Source organism: Ctenopharyngodon idella, chromosome 2 (genome assembly GCF_019924925.1).
Source record: "Ctenopharyngodon idella isolate HZGC_01 chromosome 2, HZGC01, whole genome shotgun sequence".
NCBI lineage: Eukaryota > Metazoa > Chordata > Actinopteri > Cypriniformes > Xenocyprididae > Ctenopharyngodon > Ctenopharyngodon idella.
In genome coordinates this window covers 11672285-11697774 of record NC_067221.1, presented here as the reverse complement: position 1 = coordinate 11697774, position 25490 = coordinate 11672285, and the positions used below count along the sequence as shown (strand labels likewise).

Below are 25490 nucleotides of genomic sequence, written 5' to 3'. Positions count from 1 at the left end.
ATCACTCACAAATCTAATGATAGTTCGATAATCTCCATTCAGTTTTCACACAATATTAGTTGTTTTCATTCCTTTTGCACAACATTAGCACCATTTCATGCTTTTCATCTTCAGTAAGATCTTTCTTCTTCCCCATATTGCATGAGAACTGTGACTTGCTTAATAATGTGGAACAACCTCTTTAAGTAGGGTTTCCATTTACCCAAGTAGACTAGGCAAACTACTCAACAAACCTGTCTGAGATTGATACCAGTTATCTAAAAAGATATGGAAAATAAAACAAACACTTGCTTTGAAAAAGTAAAATCTGAATGTTTATTGTACTGAAATCCTACTGATATGTCACTTGCGTAATAATTTGAAACACAGTGTATTTACAACATGTTTTTGCAGTGGTGAGCAATGTTGCCAGACATAGTTGTTGATCTCTTGAACACAATGGCCAATCAGAGGTGTTTAAGTTAGTCAGAGTCCACTCACCACTCAAAACGCCAGAGTGTCAAGTTACGCAGGCTCGGGAAACCTCTCATTAACGGGTTAGTTCATCCAAAAATTAAAATTCTGTCATTAATTACTCATCCTCATGTTGTTCCACACCCGTAAGACCTCATCTTCAGAACCAAAATTAAGATTTTTTTTTTTATGAAATCCGAGAGCTTTCTAACCTCTGATTGACTGCAACGTTATTACCACTTTAAAGGCCTAGAAAGGTAGTTAAAATAATCCATGTGACTACAGTGGTTCAACCTTAATGTTATGAAGTGACAAGAATACTTTTTGTGTGCAAAAAACAAACAAAAATAAGTTGTTTTTGTTTGTCAACACCAGCCAAAGTTATAAAGCATCTGCGAAATGAATGTGTACTTTTCTGTCTACAGTATCGTCATGTATCACCACCTACAAGAAGACTCCTCCACCGGTACCTCCCCGCACCTCCACCAAGCCCTTCATCTCCATCACGGCCCAGAGCAGCACTGAGTCTGCGCAGGACGCTTACATGGACGGCCCTTGTACACGAGGTGAGCCCGTCCTCCACTCCGGCCTGAGCAATTCCACCGAGAGCATTGACAGCATGAAAGCGCTGACGGCAGCCATCGAGGCGGCCAACGCTCAGATCCACGGCCCTGTCAGTCAGCACGTCAGCAACAGCACCATCACCATCAGCACTACCCCGTCCTCTCCGCTGCCCATGCCTGTTCCTGTTCCCGTTCCCATACCCATACCAGCCCTGGAAGATGTCCGCAGGGATGTGCTCAGGAAGAGCAGGTGCCTTTCCATTGGCATCCAGGTGAGTGAGAAAATATTCAGCATAGTTTTCATCATTGTTTTCATAGTTTCATCATTCCTGTTGGCTATTAGAACAGCATTTAGTAGATGATTCTTCAGTCATCAAGTGTGGAGGTGGCTGGTTTACTATGTAATGCATTTAAATAGGTGGATGGGCCTGAGGACCAGGAACTAGAGGACCAGTCCAAGTTCCAGTCAGTGGGAATTCAGGTTGAAGAAGAGCATGGGTGAGTCTATGGCCGCATTTATACTGCAGGTCTTGATGCCCAGTTCCGATTTGTTGATTTTTTTTGATGACCAGATTACATCATCTTTTAAAAGTGACTCATATCCAATTCTGCATTTACACTATACACTTGGTGAAACAACCCAAGGTAGACATACTGAACTGAAAAAGCTTTGGCCTAAAAGAAATTAAATTTGTTGCTCAATAAAGCATTATAAAATGGTTAGTTCCAGTCCTTGATTCTGATTGGTCAGTAGCTGTGTTTTATTCACGATAAAACATGGCTATGACCGCTTCATATAACGGTTTTATGAATCACTGCGCAACACCCTTGGCAACCACCCTTAGCAACGCAAACATATGTTTGTTCTCATTGATACTGTTCACTGAAGCTTGTATTACACTGAAGCATTTTCCTTCAGTTTAATATGTCCATATTAAAAAAAAAATCTGTTTGAATGTCAACTGCGATATCTTTTCCTTAACAGTTAAGGGGTTTTCCCGTGCACTGACACTGTATCAGTCCTTTCAAAATAAAAGTCTTCTCTACTGACTGACTCACTCAAACAGTCTTTGCCACCATCTGACTTTTCCTAGTTTGTTTTTAGTTGATCTCCATGAGATGACGCATTCTGTTGCTGTTCACAGTCAGGGACTATTTTTTCCAGCAGAAGGAAGGCTTTTAGTGATTTTACTTCATGAAAGTTGCAGTGATATATAGGCTACATATATTTGCTTTAGTATTTGTATATATGGAATAATCATTTTATAAATGCAATAAGCCCCGTGAAGCCGTGGTTTACAGTGAATTTATAATGGCTAAACACTAAATTGATTATTTTTATGCATCCTTGATAAATAAAAGTACTAATGTCTCTCTCAAAATAAATCTTGCTGACCCCAAACATTTGAACTATAGTATATCTATACTCTTAATCTGTTTCAATATGCTCAGTGCTGTTTATGTTTGATTAGCATCCAGTGATTCAGGACAAAAACCATCATAAACATTGAGGATGCCCCCAATATTCAAATCAGCATGGATTTTTTAAATCAAATATTTCCAAATCACATCATCTTTAATGTTGGGCTATATCATTGTAGTCATGGGTAATTAAATTGTAGGGCGATTGATTAAATTGATCAAAAGTATTCCACATACCTTTATGCAAAATCACCTGCTTTTTGTGTCCTCCAATGCTCTATTTCCTCTCAGATAATTTACTGGTTCTAAAATATGTCTGATCCATGTGTATTTTATCAAATTGCATCAGTCTATAGATTAGTGCTGTGGTTTGAAGTGAATATTGTGAAAAGTATTGTTTATCCCCTTCAGCTGTTAAATGGCACACTGCATATGGTGAGAGAGTGCATTAAAATGAAGGATTAAGAAACTCTGTATTAGGGAGACACTTTCACTTTATTAAACTTATTGAGCAGGGACAGGATTATCCCAGAGCGCTAAAGCTGGCACACCATGGCTCTTCTCAAAACTGCCTAGCTAGACAGTATTTTTAGGCACCATAGACGTGCTCCTGATGTTGTAAATTGTAGACAACAGATTATGCAGCATCCTAAAAGACCTAATTTTTGCCTAAATTTGAAGTACCACTACATGTTTCTTTTGATAAGGCAGTCCCACAATTCATTGTGACAAGCTCAGCAAAACAGTTTAATTAAATATGGTGGAACAAAGCTGAAGGAGAGTGTAAATGTTTATTATGTCATTACTGAACAGTGTTGACAGGAAACCAGCTCTAAAAGATGCATTATTTTATCAAATTTTCATGTTTGCTACATCTTTTTATTAAATTATCACTAGTTGTGTGCTTTACATCAGTCTCTTTTGCAAATCACTTGAGTGGTGCTATTTGTCTCCTAAATAAATAGCTGTTAATTATGTTTGTGCCTGCAAAGAGCATCTCAAACCAGTTACTAATGTGGTACAAATGGTGTCTACATAGACAGTGGCTCATGTATAGGCATAGGCAGCACATGATTTGAGACAGAGCCTTTGACTACTGCTCATAAGTCAATGACATGTAAGGCCACGATGAAAAAAACACTTTTAAAAGGAAAGAAAAACACGTCACATTTCAAGAAACATGGTCTTTGTATTCATGTTGGTTTCATGGTTTAAAAAAAAATCTTAATGCAATTAATAATTAATTTAATCATTTCATATTATTTAAATATATATATATTTCTCTACCTTCCTTCCTTCCTTCCTTCCTTTCCTCTGTGCCTCAGTCACCGGCGGTTCACTCGCTCTAACAGCGTGACGGCAGCAGTGCAGGCTGATCTGGACACTCCGGACTACACACCAGCTGACTCTCCTGTCACAGATTTCCCCTCTTCGGGCTGCTTGTCACGGCAGTACTCGCGTGATGCCGCCACCTCCACCGTCAGTATCCAGGGCTCAGGGAATCATTACCACGCCTGCACCTCAGACGACTATGAGGACGTTGGGTTTGATCCCTCCATCCTGCCTCCACCTGACCCCTGGATTGATAGCGTAACAGAAGATCCCCTGGAAGTCGTGGGCCGCTCAGTGTGCCAGCGTGACGGACGCTGGTTCCTCAAGCTGCTGCAGGCGGAGACAGAGCGCATGGAGGGCTGGTGCAGGCAGATGGAGCATGATGAGAAGGAAAACAAGCTACCGGATGACAGTGAGTGACTGATTTATCCAAAATGGAGTCTCGTATAAATATCTTATAGTTGGTCAACCATTTTAAAGAAAGTAAAATATAATATTAAACATTATTCTGGTTACTTTTGTGTGTTCTGTGCATTGCTTAAGTGCTCAGTAGGCATGTTTGCACTAATAATAATGACAATGACACTTTAAGTAGCCCTTTATTTTAAGGTGAAGTAGTTACATGTTACTTCATGTACTTACTATAGTAATTACAGTAAATTATGCATTATTACAAGTAACTAACCTTAAACCTAACCCTAACTGTAACTCTATAGCAAGTACATTTAGTTAGTTAATTAATATTACTCTGTACTTATTTGAGTAAGTACAATGTAACTATGTCACCTTAAAATAAAGTGTAACTATTTATTTATTTACTTTTATTATTATTGTTTTATTTTTTTGCTGAAACCACATGCAAAAGTGCAACAACTGTTTATTGAGATCACCCCTTCTGCCATGAAGTCATCTGCCCCCTGCTGGACATCCTGGTTTTCACACTGTTTGCCGGAAATATCAGGCATTGCTTTAAGAATTGCTGACATCACACCAGACACTTTAGTCTCTCCTAATTATACTAATCATAAAAGAGCTCTTTTTTCAAGCCTGTTAAGTCTTAGAATGAGCAGAATTCCTTGTTTTTAGTGCTCTAGTGTAACGTGTATTTGATGCTCATCTGTTTGTTTGTTGTGTGTGTGTGCCGTTCAGTCCTGGGGAAGATCCGCAGTGCAGTGGGAAGTGCACAGCTGCTCATGTCCCAGAAGTTTCAGCAGTTCAGGGAGCTTTGTGAGGAAAATCTGGTGAGTACTAATAGTAATGATAATAATAAACATTTATTTGACAAAAGAAACTTACAGTACCTTTCAAAATTTTGTGGTCAGGTTTTGTTTTTTTTGAGGAAAGAAATTAATACTTTTATTCAGCAGTGATTCATTAAATTGTTCATAAGTTACTAAACACATTTATAGAGTTAACATAAGATTTCTATTTCAAAGATGTTGTTCTTTTGACTCTTCTGTTAAAAAATTTATTATTCTCTACAATGAATAGTATTTTGAGACCACCTGATGTTTTTTCATTACACTCACATTCTACTACCTTGTGTGATACTTTTATAATTTGTTTTAATGATAAAATCGAAACTATTCATAAAAACATGACTCACAATGGGGCATGTAGTACATGCTTATCTAGGTTGACTCCTCCTTTAACATCTTTTTTCAGTTTCTATTTGCCTACGCCCTACGAAATAGCTAAATGTGTCCAAAAATCAAAATACTACTCAGTCTGATCCTATTCCTGCACATCTGGTTAAGTTTTGGTACATGCTCATCTAATGGAGAATAACTTTGAGCAATTTCAGTCTGCCTATCGTCCATATCTTAGCATGGAGACTTAATAAAGTCACAAACGATTTGTTAATAGCTGCGGATTCTGGACTTTTATCAATACTCATTCTTCTCGATTTAAGCACAGCTTTTGACACCATTTCACATAGTATTTTACTGGAGAGGTTGACTTGCATTGGAATCACCGGTATTCCTTTTGATTGGTTTAGATCATATTTGTCGGACTCAGTTCGTTCAAATTAAGTTTCAAATCACAGACATTTCAGATTACTAGTGGTGTGCCTCAGGGCTCAGTTTTAGGCCCTCTTCTGTTTATTATTTATCTATTGCCTTTAGGACAAGTTTTCTGTAAATTTGGCATAAACTTTCATTGTTATGCTGATGACACCCAGCTCTATGTCTTCAAAGCCTAATTCAACATTACCACCTTCCTCTCTTTTGCTTTGTTTATCTGAAATAAATCATGGTTTACATATAATTTCCTTAAGGTTAATAGTGAAAAACCTAAAATTTTATCAGTAGGAACTAAATCAAAACTGCAAAATTGTGAAAGTTTTACACTGACTATCGACGATCTCTCCTTCCCTTCAGGTTAACAGTCTGGGTGTCATCCTTGACAGCACTTTATCTTTTGAGGCTGTAAATAACATTACACTGTCAGCATATTAAAATTTGCGAAATTAATGATTATTAATGATAGAATTTTCATTTTTGGGTAAACTAACCCTTTAGGCGTGCACAGTTTAGAGAAAACTAATAGTAATATATAATTTTCCCTCTTCCACTTCTATAACACCTCTTGACTCAGCAGAACCCAAATGCTCACCCGCGGCCAGTGGCTCAAGATCTTGCAGGGTTCTGGGACATGCTTCAACTTTCCATCGAGAATATCAGCCTAAAGTTTGATGAGCTTCACCAGCTCAAAGCCAACAACTGGAGACCCCTCGACCCCCCCGAGAGAAAGGTACAACAAACTTGCAGAATCAGTACAGAGTCATTGACATACGAAGAATATGAATGCAGACGTGCCAGATGCCTGATCAAAAGGGCAACATTGCGTTTTTTCATTCATGTGCATGATCTGTTGCTTCTGTAGTGTGATATTATGCATTCAGGGGTGGGCACTGGCAATAACAAACCTTCAAAATCCACAATATTATTGTGAATGATTATTAATTTGCCTCAAAAAGTGTTGCTCTTGCCTCCCTCGTGTCGCTCTGTTGGTCTAATGTGACTGTGAATGTTTCTCTCACTCACTCTTAATTTCCTGACATCCTCTTCATGTTTGTTTTATTTGTTTGTTTGTTTGACAGTGAGCTGTTTTCAGAAGTCATTCCATCTGGCACGCACCATGGGGGCAGCGGCCCCCAACCTCTCACCCCCGCCGGGCCGTTCTCTTACCGCACTCAGTCGGCCGCGGAGCCGCGGCTGGCCTTAGCACTGTCTGTGTGCAGGTGTGCCATATTGCTGTCTCCGCTCGTCTTTCTCCGCCCGCCGTGGCGGCTAACTGACTGTTTGTCATCCCTGTTCAGGAGAGAAGGCTGCCTCCCCCAGTGCCAAAGAAACCCCCAAAAGGCCACCCTCCCCTGGCCAGAGACCGCTCGCTGGAGAGCACCGAGAAGCAGCGTCAAGAGGCGCGCAAGCGCTTGATGGCGGCCAAGCGAGCCGCTTCGGTGCGGCAGAACTCGGCCACAGAGAGCGCAGACAGCATCGAGATCTATATTCCTGAGGCCCAGACCAGACTATGAAACTGCCAAACACGAAAACGCACTCACACATAAACGCCCAAGTGCAGAATTCCGCCATGAGCACAACACGTCACACAGATCTATATTTGCCTAATGCTAAGACCACTGTATATTAGGAGCGACATACACCAGCACCATGATAGCACAGTAGTAGTAATTTGACCTTTCATTATTTAAAAAATGACATCCAACATAGATGTACATCATATTTCTATGACCCCAAGATTTAGTCAGGACTTATTAACGCCTTATTTAATTTTACGCAAATGAAAACGAGGCTTTAGGTTGTATGGTTAATCTAATTTTCACATCCCATGTTTTCCTGTTGTTTTTTTTTTTTATCCCCTGGAAACTTTTTGTAAAGACTGTTTTCCAGGATTTATAAAAAAAAAAAAAAAAAAAAAACTGACAAAAAGGACATCCTGAATTAAACATCCTGGACATGCAGTGGTGGATTCACTGGAGGAACCTTAGGTTTTTTACTTGTTCCCAGTAAAACTTTTCTTTAAACCAAGATTTTTTTCTTTGAAAGCAACATGCAACACTTGTAAACTATTAATACTTGCTTTCATAGATTGTATCTTGAACTTACACTACCATTCAAAAGTTTGGGGTCAGTTAGATTTTTTTTATGTTTTTGAAAGAAGTCTCTATGCTCACCAAGGCTTAATTTATTTAATAAATATACAGTAAAAACAGTAAGATTGTGAAATTTTTTAATATATTTTAAAATGTAATTTATTCCTGTGATGGCAAAGTTGAATTTTCTGCATCATTACTCCAGTCTTCGGTGTCACATGATCCTCCAGAAATCAGTCTAATATGCTGATTTGGTGCTCAAAAAAACATTTGTTATTATTATTATCAGTGTTGAAATGTTGCTGCTAAATATTTTTGTGGAAACGGTGATAGATTTTATTCAGGATTCTTTGATGAATAGAAAGTTCATATTTATCAGCATTTATTTAAAATAGAAATCTATTGTAACATTATAAATGTATTTACTTTTGATTAATTTAATATATCCTAGCTGAATAAAAGTATTCATTTCTTTCAAAAAAAGAAAATCTTACTGACCCCAAACTTTTTTTGTCTTACAACAATACAACAGATTTCTTCCACTCATTTTAAACTTTTTTTATACTTCAAATAAAAAAGAAAAGATGAAAAAAAAAAAATCTGCCATTGGAATTACACAAAATACACTAGAATTAGAGATGCATTCTCTGAAAAGTCTTTTCATGTCCTATACAGTGTTGCTTCTCAAAATATATATTTCTAAATATTTTAACTGGAAAGTAGGGCAAAAATACTCAATAAAAATTACTTTTATTTTGCAGTACTTAATTATATACTACTGAACCTTTTTTTTTTTTTTTTTTTTTTAAGATTACAGCAGCACTTTAAACCTCACATCATATTATCAATAGCTCAACTGTTCCTTTACAGCCTCGCTTTCATTCACATCAAATTAAATATGTCTACCCTGAATAATATCATTTGCACACACACACCATTTGGAGCTCAGCCACTTTATATTAAATATTTTTCTTTGCACGTGTGGTTACATACAGTTTGTTTGTAATCACATATACACACAGACATGCATAGCGACCTCTCTCAGAGCCATAGGCTGACCTTTGCTCTCCGTGTAGATAAACGTGGGCATATACACACATATATACTTTATCATTTAACAGCTCTACACGGACTTATAACAGATAATAAACATAAGCGTATTCACTTTGAGTGGAATGGGCTGGGGGTTTGTAATATAATCTGTCTGTACCTTTTCCCTTGAGGGTTGAAGGAATTTTATAGCAGGTTTAATGTTTTACTTCTCCCATCAGTCTCTCTCTTTCACAAACTGTCTTAATCTGATGATCTGAAGAGATGTGATCATAGTGAATTATGTTCCTAGCCATGTGAAGTAGGTAAACCCTCTCTCTCTCTCTCTTTCTCTCAGTCCATCTTACAATCTAGAAATACTGTATCCTATTGTCTTTTAGCATTTCTGTTTTTCTCAGAAGAGCAGAATGTTTTGCAATTTTTTCGCTTCCATCTCTGCCCTTTTTTTTTTTTTTTTTTGTACAATTGGAAAATTATTACCACATAACAGGGTATTTTCAGCTAAAAGCAATACTCATAAAAATTCTAATCATACTACATTATTTTGATGTAAAAGTGATTCATCGCTAATGAAAAGATGCCTTCACTATTCCGTAGCCATTTCTGTTTCTTGTCATTCTGATGCTTGCTATTGTGAACGCTTGGCCACTCTTGAACAGTTCTTCTTATTTTAAAACCTCTTTAGTCATACGTGGGACATTTAGGCACATTATTATATTCTTTAGTGTATAAAATACAAATAAACCTACTAATCATTTTTCTAACATAGATTTGGGGCCTTCTGTGGATTTTTATGTAGACAAGTAGAGGTACTCCAATGAGACGACTGCAAAAAAAAATGACACGAGAAGGGGAATTCTAATAAAATGCAAGCTTTTCATCATTGTTCACAAGATTATGTCTTTCCAGTAGCAATTCCAGTGACTTAATTTCATGTGTGTTTTAATACTGTGTTGGGGCACAGGGGGAAGTTTTTTGTAAGCTCTGTGCTCAAAAGGGTTGTGACTCTGAGAGGACCGTGTGACTCTGCCTGATCAGCCGTGTCAGGTGAGCTAAACTAGCGTTAAACTCTCAGGAAAAGACGGAGATGAAGCGAGTGCAGCAAATTCAGGGTCTCCCAGTGGTGATGTTTTACGCGTGTATTTGTGAGCGTGTTTGCGTGTTAAATGCACACAGGTGTGCGAGTCCGTTTGTGTTTTAAAGAATGTATGTATCTTTATGGTAAATAGGTGTGTGTGAGAGCCTGTGCGCATTGCGTGTGTGTGTGAGTCTATAAAAGTGCTTCCTAATTTTATTGGTTAACAATCTTTGAATTTTTCTGTTGGTTGAAGTCAAGTAGCCTCATGAACTCATGTACAGTATCAAAGCCCCTTGTTCTTATTTTAGTCTATATTGTTTGTACAAGAAAACAATGATGAGGATGTTCCTGTAAGCATGCAGACACAATTTGAGTCCTATAGATATATATCTGCTTTATACTATTATTTATTTATTTATTTATGTACTTATTTACTTGTCTTATCTATTTAGGATTTATTTTATACGGTTTTGATTCTGTTTAGTGATCTGTCATGCCACCCTCATATTGTGAATATGTTGTACTGTATGTATAAACATTATATGTGCATACATACGATGAACAAAGAATAAATTCTTGAAACTTTTTATGTCTTGACATGTATTACACAAACAGTGTAGGCCTACATAAAAATATGAATTCACATTACTTTTGCCATATTATCATGATGGGAAGGCGAACTGAACTTTTAGATATTATGAATTGGCTGGGCCAAGAAATTTGCAATGAATGAATTTAAAATATATGTATATTACTGTTCATTTGGTTTTTGCGGTAACAATGGATATTAGATTAATATAACTTCAGCATTTATGTTTATATAAAAAATAAATACTATTGTGTTTATTTATTTTTTGGCGTGTCTGACTGTAATGTTGTTTAGGGGCAGTTACCTAGTTCGAACAAAAGGAGACGCTGTTAAGAAAAATAACACTCATTCGCTATCACCAAATAAACACTAGGCAGATGACAAGGATTTCAGGACAACATGAGCTATAGCATCATTCATGAGGTGGAGGATTTCAAGAGAACTGTTGGGATATCTTTACAGGTAAGCAATGTTTGGTCAGCAACTTTGCTAATTAGCTTTTTAGGTGTTAGCAAAATGTTGATGGCTGGACTACCTGAGGGGAATGTGGGAATCCTGTTTGTAAACTTGCAAAGCTAATATTATTCCTCATTCTTATTCCTCAAATCTTAAGTGAAACAAACAAGAATGATAGCTTATGTGAATTATGTTATGAATGGGATCAGGTGAACGATTTTCCCATACGCTTTTCAAAGGGATCCCTAGCAATTAGATGACCATGCATAAAATCTTTAGTTTTCCCTCATCGTAATGTCCCGTCCTGACATTTGTGTTTATTTCGATATTTCTGAGTGTATCAAAGTAATTTGCGGAAACATGTCCAGATTTTTCTGTACGACAATGCTCTCTTCCAACACTAGGCGTCACTGAGGATCCAGCAACAAGGCACTTGTTGCTCTAATGCACCTTGCACCATCCCGCACATTAAAGCACATTCTTCAGTTTGGACGGCCTATACTAATTATGCTATGTTAATGGGTAAGATATATGTGTATATAGTCTGCCTAAATATACTTTTATTTATTAAAGTATAGTTATACATAATCGGTCCCTTTTGTTTAAAGTAAAAACGGTCGTACGAAGCATCTTAGAATTGATGACTGATTCCCAAAAGCACATTAGGTAGCCTAATAGTCGGTTATCTGAATATCTTGTGCTCTTGGAGCGATCCAAGAGTGACAGACTTTTTGAAGTCACCTGCAAAACCTGCAAATAACAGTATGACTTTAAGCTTTTATTTGTTGAATTTGAAAATTATAAATGAAAAAAAAAAAAAATCTAATATTTATATAACTATAAACATGTAGCCTATTTTTGTCCCTACCATATAAATAAAAATAGCATATTCTTAACTTTAGACAAAAAAAAAAAAATCCTACGCAAGTTATGAAAAAACAAACAAACAAAAAAATTATTAGGCAACATTTGTTTGAACAGACAGCGACTTTAGTAATAATGCGCGTTCATGTTAAGTGCGCTGTTGGGAAACCAAAAGGAAAATGCATAACCTTGTAGGCTAAAGCACACTTTTAATGACTTAAATCGTTATCGAAAAACTGGGCCCTGGGTTATCGTTTTTGCAAATAATAAATGTAGCCTAGCTCTCTTAAATGCTTTAAATTGCATATGCACAAATAGGCTGTTATGTTTCTCAGTGTCTCAGTTCATTATGCTCATAAATATTAGATCATAAGCGACACATTTTACAAACCGAAATTGTAAAAAACTGGACTATGGTAATGCATTAATACCATAGGCATTTGAAGATTAATTTGAGGATACAAAGCATTGATAAAATCGTGCATAGTTTGGACAGCGAAATAAATAGGCTTATCAACAACTTGAAAAATTGAGTGGTAGGCTAATGCTAGCCTATCTCGTTATTGTCAAAGGCCGTGCGCCCAATGAAATTGCTTTATTTTGCGCATAATTCAACTATAAAGGCGTTTTTGTTCACTTTTTTGTCACGGTTTTGGTATCTTGTTGGGTCGCGGTCGCCACTTGCCCAGTGTAAAATCCGGCCAAGTAAAACCCTCAACTGGTTTTTAGCCGAAACTATGTCTTGATATAGGCTAGTATAGGCCAAATTTGGCAGGAAATAGATTTATATTAATAATAGCCCATGCGTATTTTTCTTATATTAGTTCTAATGTTTCATAACTTGCAAAGTAAAAAAAAAAAAAAGCATTTCATATTTATGCAGTAGGCCTATTTTTGCACTCTTTTTGTGTGTGGTAAACAAACGAGATATTTCTGAATTTGGACCTTATTCAGCACCTTTGGAGCTGACAGCTCCCGAAACGATGCGTTAACGCTCTGCTTAATAATGAACAGATTGCTTTTTGGTTTGTGAAACTATTTTACTTGCCATTATGCGTTTAGCATAGTTGAGAACTATTTATTTCACGATAGTATACATTTTAAAATAGATAATCCGAACAGATTCTTCTTCTTTTTTTATGTTAATCCATTTTTAATTTTTAAACTTGTCGACTAGGTATTTGTTGTTTACTATTTTGCAGAATGAATGAACGATAAAGGGAAATGGGAGCTCCTGAAGAGGACGACCCTGCACCCCCGCGCGCCCCTTTTCCTCTAAGGTTTATTTGCTGGACGCTACTCAAACACCTCACTAATCTGAAACAGCCTGAGGGCAGCCATATTTTCAGATTAACGCAGGAAAAATCAATTAGACTAGGATGTAGTGAATCAATAATCTTCTTAATTTCCGCGAGGATAAACGTAATAATAACTAGGCTATATAACACTTTTATAGGTGCTGTTTACGCTTTTGAGAGGATTATGATTACGCTTCTAACTACATTCCCCAGTTCCAGATCCATGAAATTGATGCTGTTAATCAAGGATAAAATATGAGTCGTCCTTTAATGGGTTTAATCGAATTTAACTAACCATACCTATATTCGATGAAGTATCTTTCATACATTGAGATGCTGAGTTTCTGCTGCTGTTTGAATGAAACCATTGCCTGTCTTAAATATGAAGGGACAATGATGTGCCACTTAAGAAAGAGCGCTTTATTTGTTCATCGCTGTGAATGCAGGAATCTCTCCACACCCCACGACTACGGTTCTAATTTGTCTGGCAAGCTGGAGGACGAGCGCTCAGTGCGCTGTTGCTGCTCCTGTTGCTCTGGCGCATGTGGCTGGATTCCCAGGGATCCCCAGTGTTGTGCAGCTTGCGCTCCTAACATCTATGACCCCTCAAAGAGGCCGTGAAAACGCAAGGCTCCTGTAGTCAATAGTTGTCTACCAGTCAACCTTTTTGAATACCAGGTCAATAAATGTAAAGTGTAGAAACAATGAAAGCCACTTGACAGGCGCGTCGACAAAGTGTGGTGCCTTTTATCGTTTTACATTACCCAACACGCGAGGACCAGCGCCAATCACATTGTGTGGCTTTTGTTTCAACAATTGTTGGCTATTTGTTGCTGGAAATAGATTTTTTTAAATGGCCCAGAAAGGGAAGCCAAGTCAAAAATCATGTCCTCTAAAACAAGAGGCTTGGTGCACTTATCAAGCCCATATTACCTTGTTAAGTAGTCCAATTATTGTCATTGATTGATTCATTTAATCTGTCTTTATATCTAATCCTTTCTCTAATCCGGTTTGACACAAAGAGATTAAACGGATTAGTAGCGATTTCCACTTAAATAAATTGAAACTCTGTTAACTTTTTCCTCTCACTAATCCCAAAAAAGTTTCTAAAACAACTGTATCGTTAATAATGAAATATTATTATAATGTAATTATTATCTTAGTTTTTAATATTTTTACCGCGTCGGTTCTTGCTGCTTGCAGCCTCGCCTCATGAACTGTAATGCACCATGACCTGAAATAAGACGTCTCATTTATAACGCGTAATATCTGTTCAAAAATCCATGTGTTGCTATTCCCATGCCAGCCCAAGGTCTGCAGCCGCGGTCGCTGAGATATGTGACATTGCTTAATTGATAGCGCAAAGGTGACGGTCACGGTCCTGTCTGTGCTTAATGGCTGAATGACTCGCTTTGCTGAACAACCGGTGGGCGTTCAGGTGCCACTTGTGTCGCTCCACAGTGGACTCCACAGGTGCACCATTCCAAATCATGGAGAGTTTATATGCACTTGAACGTGAACTTTGTGCTCTTGAGTAAATAATCGTTCAGTGACTTTTCTTATTTGTGTTATATAGTCTGAAGAAAAACAAAATCATTTTTTTTTTCATATATTTAAATTGAACTAAATATTGACATTTCTAAAGTGTTTGCTCCTCGTAGATTTTTAAACTGTCAAGCAATAAATTAATAACAGTCCTCTTGCAAAAAAAGAGAGACATTTATCAACACCTTTTTTAATATTCTAAATACGCGTTTTAGCATACAAGCTGTACGGCTGCTCTGTTCATTCACTGCCGGCAGTGGGTCTCTTTGAGTGCAGAGCGCGCAAGTGGTGTGATTCCCACGGATTGTCCCTCGCGTTGCAGCTTGCAGCGGGGTGCTACAACCATACACTCACCAGACCCTTTTTCCCTTTAACTAACAAAGTGACCCCCTCCATCTTTGTTTGAATAGCAGAGAATAAGGGTTGTTTATGGGCTCCAACCAGTTAGCATCTCAGGTACCAGCATAATTTGTTGTGAGGTGTCTTACAAACCTCCTCATTGGCGACCACTGTGAGGCACACTGCTCTTAATGCCAGTACCAGCCCCATACATAATAAAACCTTACCCGCTGCTTGTCGTTTCTCCGCTGGTATATTTAGTCTTGTTTGTTATTCAAGGACTTGTATAATGATGTCTCGTGTTAAAAGAAAACATACAACCACCCACTTTTATATGACAACTCCTTTATTTATTCTAAAAATCTATAGGAATTTGTCGGTCAAAAGCGTGGCGGTCCCTGTTAATTGAACTTTACACTATGTATTTAAATGCTTTTAATGCTATATATATATATATATATATATATATATATATATATATATATAAATTTAAATAAATAGTGTAAAGTTCATTTAAATAATAGTGTATATACTTTGTTGTGTATAAAACAAAGTGTATAAAATAGTGTGTATATATAGCCTATATCCAAATCCAGAAGCGCTATTTTAAACGTTTTACAGATATTTAATATACAGGAAAATTAACATTATGATTTTAAAGCAGGATTTAAACTACAGAATAGGCATATATTAGATTGGCTTTTTATTTTAATGTTTTTAGCCTACGTTAAATCATTTTAATCTATTAATGCTAAAGCTGCTTGGAGCATGAGAGTAAAAAAATGTAATGGCCTTTTCCAGAGAATAATGTTTATGGACACAATATTTAAAAATTCTTCACTGAAAACTGCTTTTTGGTTTGTGAAACTACCTGTATGAATAACACCAACGTCGCGTATCATATGCACGCCAAAAATAATATCAGCATATAAATAGCACGCCAAATACAAACATAAACTCGAGCTATAGATACGCAGTACTAGGAGATCGTGTTGAAATGGTAACTAACTTTTTAGGAAATTGAGAGACTATTTCTCTTTGGTTTAATTTGTCTTTCTGCAAATGTGTTTTGCAAACAGCGCTCCTCTTAATGTACAATCTTCATTCATGTTTGTTTTGCCATTCAATATTTGTCCGTCTGTTCAAGAACACGTATTGTTAAAGATGCGCTTTAGGGTGACTATAGGTTGTTCGTATTGAAAGCTGAAAACGCCTCCGCTTTACCACTGGAGCTCTCGCCTTATTCTTGTGATTGTTTTTTGAACAGGCGAGTGTCCACTGCTTTGATACAAACGTGCGGCCAGGCATCCTACAGCCCGTGATTGATGAGAGACCTATTCTTTACCCTTTCTGCCTCTTAAATGACAGCTCCTTTCACTGACATCACTCATACACAAATGTTTGTGCTGTATTGTATGGACCTCGTGGACAACCAATGGGGCTTTAACATAGCTGCACGTCTCGATAATTAAGAGGCCGATGGAAGGGGCTTCGCGCACGCGAATGGTGAGCGCTTGAATGGTTACCTGCTTTAAGAGGAGCCTCAAGGTGACAGGGTCAACAGTAGGCCTACCTACCTCCCTGACCCCTTAATTACATGTGGTAACTGGGTGCACTCTATCCAGTCACTGAAAAACAAACGGCCAGACAAAACTAACATTTAAGTGTCAATAATTAAGAGGGTACACCATGTCCCTTAAAGGGTTAGTTCAACCAAAAATGAAATTTCTGTCATTAAGTACTCACCGTCATGTTGTTCCAAAACCCGTAAGACCTTCGTTCATCTTCGGAACCCAAATGAAGATATTTTTTGATCAAATCCAAGATTTTTTAAATTTTTTATCCTCAATAGAAAGCAACGAAATTACCACATTCAAGGTCCAGAAAAGTAATAAAAACATTGTTAAAAGGGTTAACGTGACTACAGTGGTTCAACCTTATGTTATGAAGCGACGAGAATACATTTTGTGCGCAAAAACAAAACAAAAATAATGACTTTATTCAACAAATTCGTCTCTCCCCTGTCATTCTCCTACGCTATTTTCGTTGCAGCGCTTCTAGGTTCTACATCAGAACGCCGACTCAGTATTGGCCGACGCCTGTTCACGTGTGATGCTGACGCCGGAGCCGGCCAATACTGAGCCGGCGTTCGGACGTAAACACTGAAGCGCCGAACTGTTCACTATGTCAACTGCTAAGCTGCGTCCAAACGACACACTATACACTATGCACTTATACACTAGGCTATGTACTAATGCACTATGTACTCATCCATGTAGTGCGTGAATTGTATAAGGTTATTTTGTCATTTAACAACGGAGTCTGATACCCCCTCCCCCTCCGCTACGTAACTAAAGCTGCGACAGTGCATGAAGTGTCCAACATTCCACACTTCGTTTTTTCCATTAATTTAGTGCATCAACCGGGTATTTAAAGTGTTTCTTTTTGGAAAAAACGTTAGAATAGTGCATAAGTACGCGAATTGGGACGCACCTCTAGTCTGACAGGGTAGAGATGAAATTGTTAAATAAAGTTGTTATTTTCGTTTTGTTTTTGCGCAGAAAAAGTATTCTTGTCACTTCATAACATTAAGATTGAACCACTGTAGTCACTTTGATTATTTTATCGATGTCTTTAATACCTTTCTGGACCTTGAATGACGGTAATTACGTTGCTTTCTATTGGGGATTAAAAAAAACCTTGGATTTCATCAAAAATATCTTAATTTGTGTTCCGAAGATGAACGAAGGTCTTACTCACCCTCTTGTCATTTCACACCAGTAATTAATGACTTTAATTTCATTTTTGGGTGAACTAACCCTTTAATTGTTGTTATTTGTCTGTTTAACATCCGAGGAACCGATAAATTACAAAATACCACAGAATAATGTAAAATTGATAGAAAATTCACATGACAAATCAATTAATATTAGGCTATATAAAATATATAAATTAATTTTAAATATTAATGCATTACAGTTATATAATGTGATTTTCATTTATTATTTTGTATCATAAAATATAGTGTGCTGCAAAATCACGCATTTCTGTCATTTAGGTCGATTGAAGTCTATGTAAAAAAAAAAAAATGTTTTCATTTATTGTGGTCGTTTTTTAAGGTTTGACTGGGGCACTGACGGAGAGATGATTTCTGATACAGTTGTCAATATAGGCAGTCGCTTTGTCGACAATTTAGGAGCATGTCCTGTCTCGGTGTTTTGGGCTCAGGGGGCGTGTACTGGAGGAGGTGGCCTGTCAACATGCCTTATCCTAAGGTGAGCTGCCTCAGCTGCGGACGCTGGGGATGCTTGGCGCTGATTGGTTGGCGCTTACGGTCAGTGGCACGCGACTATGGATGTAGTTATAAGAGTCCTCGCGTGCCGCCTTTCAAACCGAACCAACTCTTGAGCATCAAGAGGAAAGCTCGAAAAGTCGGCGATTGTTGTTACTGGGCAACACCAACACAGCACAAAAAAATGGACACTGTGTTGGATCCATTCACAGGCTTAGACTCCTTCTCCTCCCCTTATTTCGACGACGATGACTTCTTCACGGACCACTCTTCGAGAGACCACTTAGACACAGACGACTTTTTGGACGAGGACGTCGATTTCCTCACCAGTCAAATCCAAGAATATTACAAGGACAGTCGGATAGCGCAGGACGGAGACTATTGTGACGTTGGCAACTTCTCTTTTTCCTCGTCTTCTTCGACTTTCTCGTACGGATGCGCTGACAGTACCTCGGAGCTGTCCCCTCATAGAGACGGTCTCTTACTGAAGAGGCGGAGGCGCATGAGATCCGAAGCGGAGATGCAACAGTTGCGTCAAGCGGCTAACGTCCGGGAGCGACGGAGGATGCAGTCCATTAACGATGCTTTCGAGGGACTTCGATCTCACATCCCTACCCTACCATACGAGAAGAGACTTTCAAAAGTTGACACTTTACGTCTGGCAATCGGCTACATAAACTTCCTTGCAGAACTTGTGCAGTCCGACATGCCAATCCGGAACCCACACAGTGATACTTTAAACCAACCTAAAAAAGTCATCATTTGCCACAGAGGAACAAGTATGTATATCATTATGATTATTTTGTCTTTATTATTAGACATATTATTACTGTTGTTGATGTTGTTATCATCATTTTTTAAACAACTCTCGTCTTTTTATTTTTTCTAGGATCCCCATCTCCAAATGACCCAGACTACGGCTTGCCTCCTCTCGCCGGACACTCTCTTTCATGGACTGATGAGAAGCAGTTAAAAGATCAGAACATCATTAGAACAGCGAAAGTCTGGACACCAGAGGACCCACGAAAGTTGCACTTGAAATCATCCATAAACAACATTGAGAATGAACCCCCCTTTAACTTTATTTCCTAAGGCAGTGCCGTTATTATCATGTATACACATTGTGTACAACTGAATTGTATGGATATATCCATTTTTTTGTTTCTCTGTTATATATTATTGTGTCTATCCATGTTTCAGCTTTTAGTCTGAATTGAACATAAGGCCACTGGCAATCATTGTGTGTATTTAATTGTTTTAATTGTGCTGTAATATATTTTTCTAATTTAATACGGATTTTATGTCAAACAAAACATATTTTTATACAAACGAAACACGAAAAATCGTCTATATTTATACTGATATGATGACTCAATAAATTTGTCTATAGTATCCCACGCTCATGTGTTTGAATCTTTCGATGTCCCAATAGGCCTATAAACAATTCCTACCACAAAATAATGGACCCTCAAAATATCTATTGTTTGTTTGTTTGCTCAACATCAGTTTTGAAAATGATTCAAAATGAAATAATTTAGGCAAACATGCATCTTTTGGTATACTATATAATTCTATTTTATACAATATGATAACGTCAAAAGAGTAGGCATATATGATGATATATCTTGTAGACAGGTCATCTTTTATTCCGTGACAATGAATAGGCCAGAGTCAAATCGTGCGATTAACTGTAACTAAAACGTCATTTCTGAATAGACACTTTAATGTGAGGTGTGAAGCCTTGGATATAGTGTGCAACAACAGCTGAAAGATGTCACTATTTATCATTATGGAAATCTGACGGACCCTCGCTGTGACTCTGACAGTTTGGGTGAAAAATAAATAAATAACTAAACAGGAGAGGAACGAGTATGTTTTAAAGTGTGGATCCAAATTGCTAAAAGAGGCATGACGTTTCCTTTGCCTTGGGCAGTTGGCCTGGGTACACTGCAGGTGCTCAGAGGCTACATTTTCCCGTGGTATCCACTCGTGTTCTATGTACCCAGTTGTCTCTACGTCAGCTCTCGCAGTTATTAAGAGGTAGCCCAAACACATGTCCAATGTAAACTCATGAAGAGCGCTTGGAGGCTAATATCTTGGATGGACTGGGACTGGAATCACAGGTATTTATTTAATACTGTAAAATCTCATTTGTTTATTTTGTAATGTCTAATCTTGTTTGTTCTATATGTCACTTAATTAATACACTGTGTGCAATCATACAATAAGCGGAAGCATTATTACATTTTTGCTCTTGTTAACAAATGCTTACCGGTTACTCATGTATTTACTTCCCTATTTAGTTTATTTAATCAGTGTCAACAATAATCCGACAAAAACTCCATTGTGAACTTTCCTAATGAATTAAATGAAATCTTAACTGATGGACATAATCCAACTTTTCCATGTATTAGCGCCTCATTAAACGCGTTGATTCCTGCTATCCAGGGCGCAGGACTAAAACCATGTAATCCCATTATGCTCATTAGAAAGTCAAATGTTAGCAAGTCAGACTTAACTAAGATAAAGGACCCCAAACGTCTTATGGCGATTTCAACTATTTGCCCGTGGTAACATTTCAATTTGATTAAGGAAAGAGGACAGACGAAAAAAAATGCGGCTATCATTGTATTTTGGCATCTTATACAAGTGAAAAGAGTTTTTCAAAACAGGCACAGTACAAAACCCTTAAAGCATCTTTTGGAAGAGCGCCGATGGAGCGGAAGAAAAAGGCTGATGCACTGCATCTTTTCAGGTTTCTATTTTGTCACTTTGGGATTTTGGCTTGGCAAAGCTTAAAAGGCGACCGTTTATTGCTTGTCAGGTTTATACCCGTTATTATGTGTTCCAGCGTCCCACAGTGGGTAGCTAATGGTATTGTGCAGAAACTGGAATCAATACGGGGCGATTTCATGTAGGCTTTGCAAAGTTTGGTCAGATTTGATTAATTAAATACAAACAAACAAAAAAAATGTGATTTTTTTTCACTCTTTTCCTGTGCGCGTTAAAGCAGGCAGATTTTGACATTTTAGGAAACTAAATGTACAGTCGTCGCCATTAATTATGAGCCCCATATAGTCATCACCTATAATTATTAAAGAAAGTGAAACGATTACGCACGGTTTATAACTATCAGTGTCAACAATCTTACGATACGCGCTAAGCTGGGAACAACGTCTATCAAGATTCTCATAAGCTTTAAATCTGCTCATATTCGGATTATCGCCTGCAAAAATATGGAGGATAAGACTGAAAATCTTTGAGTCCAGCGCATTTTCATTAGTGCATGGCAACAGTGGCATCGGGGTGCCAGCTGCCAGCTTGAACAAACACCAGTTGATTCCCCGATACCCAAACTCTTTAAAGCCTACTAAATCCCCCATGTCCAAGTGGCCTCTGGGGGGTACAGCGTAATCCTCAATACAGCAAATATATCACTAATTATTTGTCCAAAAAAATATCAGGCTACCTCGGGAGGGCACAGGCTAACAGGTGCTTGAGAAAGCCGGGCTCATCATGCACCCCGGGTAGGGGGACTTTGTTGCCAAAGTACAGGCTGTCCAGGCGCCCCTAGTTTTACACGGTGCTGAGTCTGCAGATAATTGCCATGATATCTTTATTGCTAGGACTGTGCTCTGAGCTTTAAAATATCCGTCCCTGTCGAGTTTCTCTTCGATGCACCTGGTATTTCAAACTTGTTCTTTTTGTGCGCCTGGGTCCTGGACAGCAGCTGCTTAAAACAAGCAAAGAGGGAGGCCCGTCTCCGTCTACAACGTCTCCAAGACGTGTTGGCATGGTTTTCTTGTCTTTAATGTACCATTAGCCTTTGTCTTGACACAATATGGGAACAGTAAAGCATGACGTGCGTTATAATAAAACACATTTTCAATGATCCACCCGGATTTAGGGCGCCAACACGAGCCAGCCGACGGGATTGTTTTGTCCTCCAAGTCCACGGGCAATAGACGCACTGCAGTGGCTTGATCAAGCCATTAAATTTATGTCCACCCAATGTTTCACGTGCTGAAAAAAGGACCGGAGCGCTGCCTCCCAAGGACATTGATTCCCTCGCCATCACCTGGCGTTCGGTTTAGAGGGAAGGGTAATGCGAGGCGCTCCGAAAAGTGACTCCGTTAACATAAGGCCCTCACCATCCTGCTCCATTGTTTCGTCTTGTTAATAACTCATTACCCGGATTTAACAAATCCTCCATTGCATATGTTTGGTGTCTCCATATTTTGATCCGTACGATTAAGCAGATGTTACGATTGAAAACTGAAAAGTCCAAGGCTACTCATGTCTGAAAGGAGAAGAGCGGTCTCCGCGCGGGACTAACAAAGAGCCTTGGAGATCTTCAGAGAGACATTTACGACCAATAAACAGACTTCAACCTGCTCTATTTCAGCCATTGTGTCGTTTTTGAATAATTAAGGTTAATAAGAATAGGTTTGTATACTTTGAATGCCAGGACCACAGGTGCGGGGTGACGTGATGAATGATGTGCCTGATTTTTGCCAAGCTTGAGAGCCCTTCTCTTGGACCTTCAAGCTGATAGAAAATATTGTCATTTCTTTAATTCACAGCATTACTTTCATTCAGAACAAAGCCGGGTGATGAAAAGCTTATGTTGTAATGAAACACTACGTGGTGGCTGCAGTGCCTCAGAAAAGAAAGAGCGAGTCAATGCCCGGGCGCGCTTTGGTTTGTGCGCACGTAGTCTGCCCCATCTAAATCAAATAAAGGGAACCTTTCCAACTTTTAAAAGACCACGTTTTACCTTTATTATGGCCTTTACGGCTGTGTCCATTAAGCATATGGTGCGAAAGCAGCAGCCTTTGTACTGACGAAACCCTCGACACAGCAACCGGTGTCTATTGCGAATCATTTAACTTCTTAGCAGCCAAACAGGATCCAGGGAAACAAGTGCACAAAAGCGCGCACGCGTGCAGGATTTTTAAGAAAAAGAAAATATTGTTCAATTGAGCATAAAAGGAGAGAATGACCCCCTTAGGCAGCTCCTCATTCTCTTTTGTAACAAAAGACGCCAGTTACCTCCAGAAAAAAATACTGTTATGCCATGACATTGGACCTTGGAAAATAAAATATCACCAAGGCAAGCAGGGTTTTTGCGCACGGGATGTCCAGCTAACAAGAGCGAAATGGGAAGCTGCCAGAGTTTTGCTCGTCTGAAGGTGGCCTCCCTCTCTTCACCCCAAAGATTCAATTCAGGAAAAAGACTTTCAGCACAAGATTTTCCTCCAGATTTCTATTTTCTTGCTGCGGTTACTTTTATATGAGGCGTTCTTTATGCATTTAATGTGCATATTTAATATGTTGATGTGAAAGTGAATTGTTTTTTTTGTTTTTTTTTGTTTTTTCCTCAATAAATAATATTCTTAATACATCACTGAAATGATATGATAAATTATATTTTATTATGTAGGCTAAATTAAGTTTTTACCTTGTGATCAGCGTTACAGAGCACATATGTTCAAAGTTAACAAGTCAAACCATTCTTGAACGTTAAAACACATTATATAACCTCAGGCATGACACCTTTTAATATGACATGATTAACCTACCGCCATTTTTAATTATTAGTTTTGATGGTTAATGGACCGATTACAGCGAACTGTATTGGTGTTTTTCCAAGTCACGGTCAAAGCAAACTTCTAGACAAAAAAGTCCAATCGTTAATTTAGAAGCCATATCTGACCGTACAAAACTTGCATTGTGCGTAAAATATTAAGATAGTATAGTGCTAAGCTATTAGGCAAAGAAGAAAAAACTTTGAACTTTTACACTCCATAACACAAGGTTCACGATTAGCCACAATAGTATCTCTGGTGCTTTATAATAACAATTCTGATTGGTCGCCCTACACCAGGGACAGCTGGCTTTGCTTGGCCATGGAACCCCATACCACCCTTGGTGGACCATACACAACGACACTGACCTTACCGCGGGGAAAGCCAAAATGTGCCTTTGACTGAATTAGCCTCAAAGACGTCGTGCTATGATCTTTGTTCGCCACAGAATGGACTGAATATTGTTCTTAATATGAGAGGCATTGTATCCAGCTTTTGCGTGCCTCATATGAAATATTACTGCTCCTTTATTCAAACCCTCGTATTTCAAGGCAGGCATGTAGTTACCGTATGCGGTTTTGTGTCAGCGCTAAGATATCCAGACCCAGCCTGTCACTTCATTCAAATGCCTGGATCCCATACTTTTATTAATGCTTTTTGCTTTGTTTGAACCCATCGCAAGGGAATGCACATATTCTGATAGTTCTTCAAGGAATTCTTCAAGCAATGAGGGCTTAGCAAAACAACCTGAATAAATATGTTAATAGCATGCAACATGAGGGCTTTCATAGAGCTTTCAGTTTCTATGAATTCCCATATAATAAATAATTTTAGGCCGACGTGCAAATTATGTAATTGCTTTTTGTTAGTAGGCTAATTTTCGTAGCGTCATTTTTTCAGTATGTTTTCCAACAAGGTTAGTCAGAGTGTGCTAAACAGACGCGTATAATCCTGTGGACGTACAACCATAGCAGTTGTCAATTTATTGTAGATTTACATTTCACAAATATAATCATTAAAAAAAAACAACAACTTTTGTTTAAAAGGTATTTAAGACCCCCCAACTGTCTGGTTTCCTCTAAGGAGGTTCAAGGCAGCCGCCATTAATCGCACTGTGGCTGGCATAGGCTATTTTTTCCATGACATGTCAAAAATTAAAAAGTAAATTTTGGCAAGTAAAAAACAAATAATAAAAGGCTATAAAACATACTTTTGAAGCATGATGTTTCTGTGGATTTATAGTTGTTGGTTCGTCTAAAATGCCGTTGTATAGTTCTACTTTTTCATTTGTTGAGGTTTTCCTTTGTTTTTGTTGGGGTTTTTTTTACAACAACTTTAATTTCCAAACCACAGCCTTCTGCCTATGAGAAGAGAACAGCTTCGCGTTGATAATTGATCCACTTTTTTATTCAGACTTCTACCTTCCGCAAAGAGACAGAAAAGTCGGCTAAAATGTGATAAATTACAAATATGCAAATTTCATTCACTGGCGTTTGTAAGTGTG

The 25490-nt window shown here is 38.1% G+C and overlaps 2 protein-coding genes across 2 annotated transcripts in view; both read left to right on the top strand.

Annotated features, from left to right (window-relative positions):
• dlgap1a (discs, large (Drosophila) homolog-associated protein 1a) overlaps positions 1-10601 on the top strand; it is a 78100-nt gene extending 67499 nt beyond the window's left edge. The window contains exons 6-11 of the mRNA XM_051874706.1: positions 879-1288; positions 1435-1514; positions 3764-4182; positions 4920-5011; positions 6369-6524; positions 7093-10601. Coding sequence (XP_051730666.1) covers positions 879-1288; positions 1435-1514; positions 3764-4182; positions 4920-5011; positions 6369-6524; positions 7093-7308 — 1373 coding nt within the window. The 3' untranslated portion in view covers positions 7309-10601. The remainder of the gene's footprint in view (positions 1-878; positions 1289-1434; positions 1515-3763; positions 4183-4919; positions 5012-6368; positions 6525-7092) is intronic.
• A 375-nt stretch (positions 10602-10976) lies between these two features.
• ptf1a (pancreas associated transcription factor 1a) lies at positions 10977-19790 on the top strand. The gene is made up of 3 exons (XM_051867031.1): positions 10977-11066; positions 18226-19177; positions 19288-19790. Exons 2-3 carry the CDS (start codon positions 18307-18309, stop codon positions 19488-19490), a joined length of 1074 nt encoding a protein of 357 aa, XP_051722991.1. The 5' UTR covers positions 10977-11066; positions 18226-18306; the 3' UTR covers positions 19491-19790.
• Positions 19791-25490: the final 5700 nt, after the last annotated feature.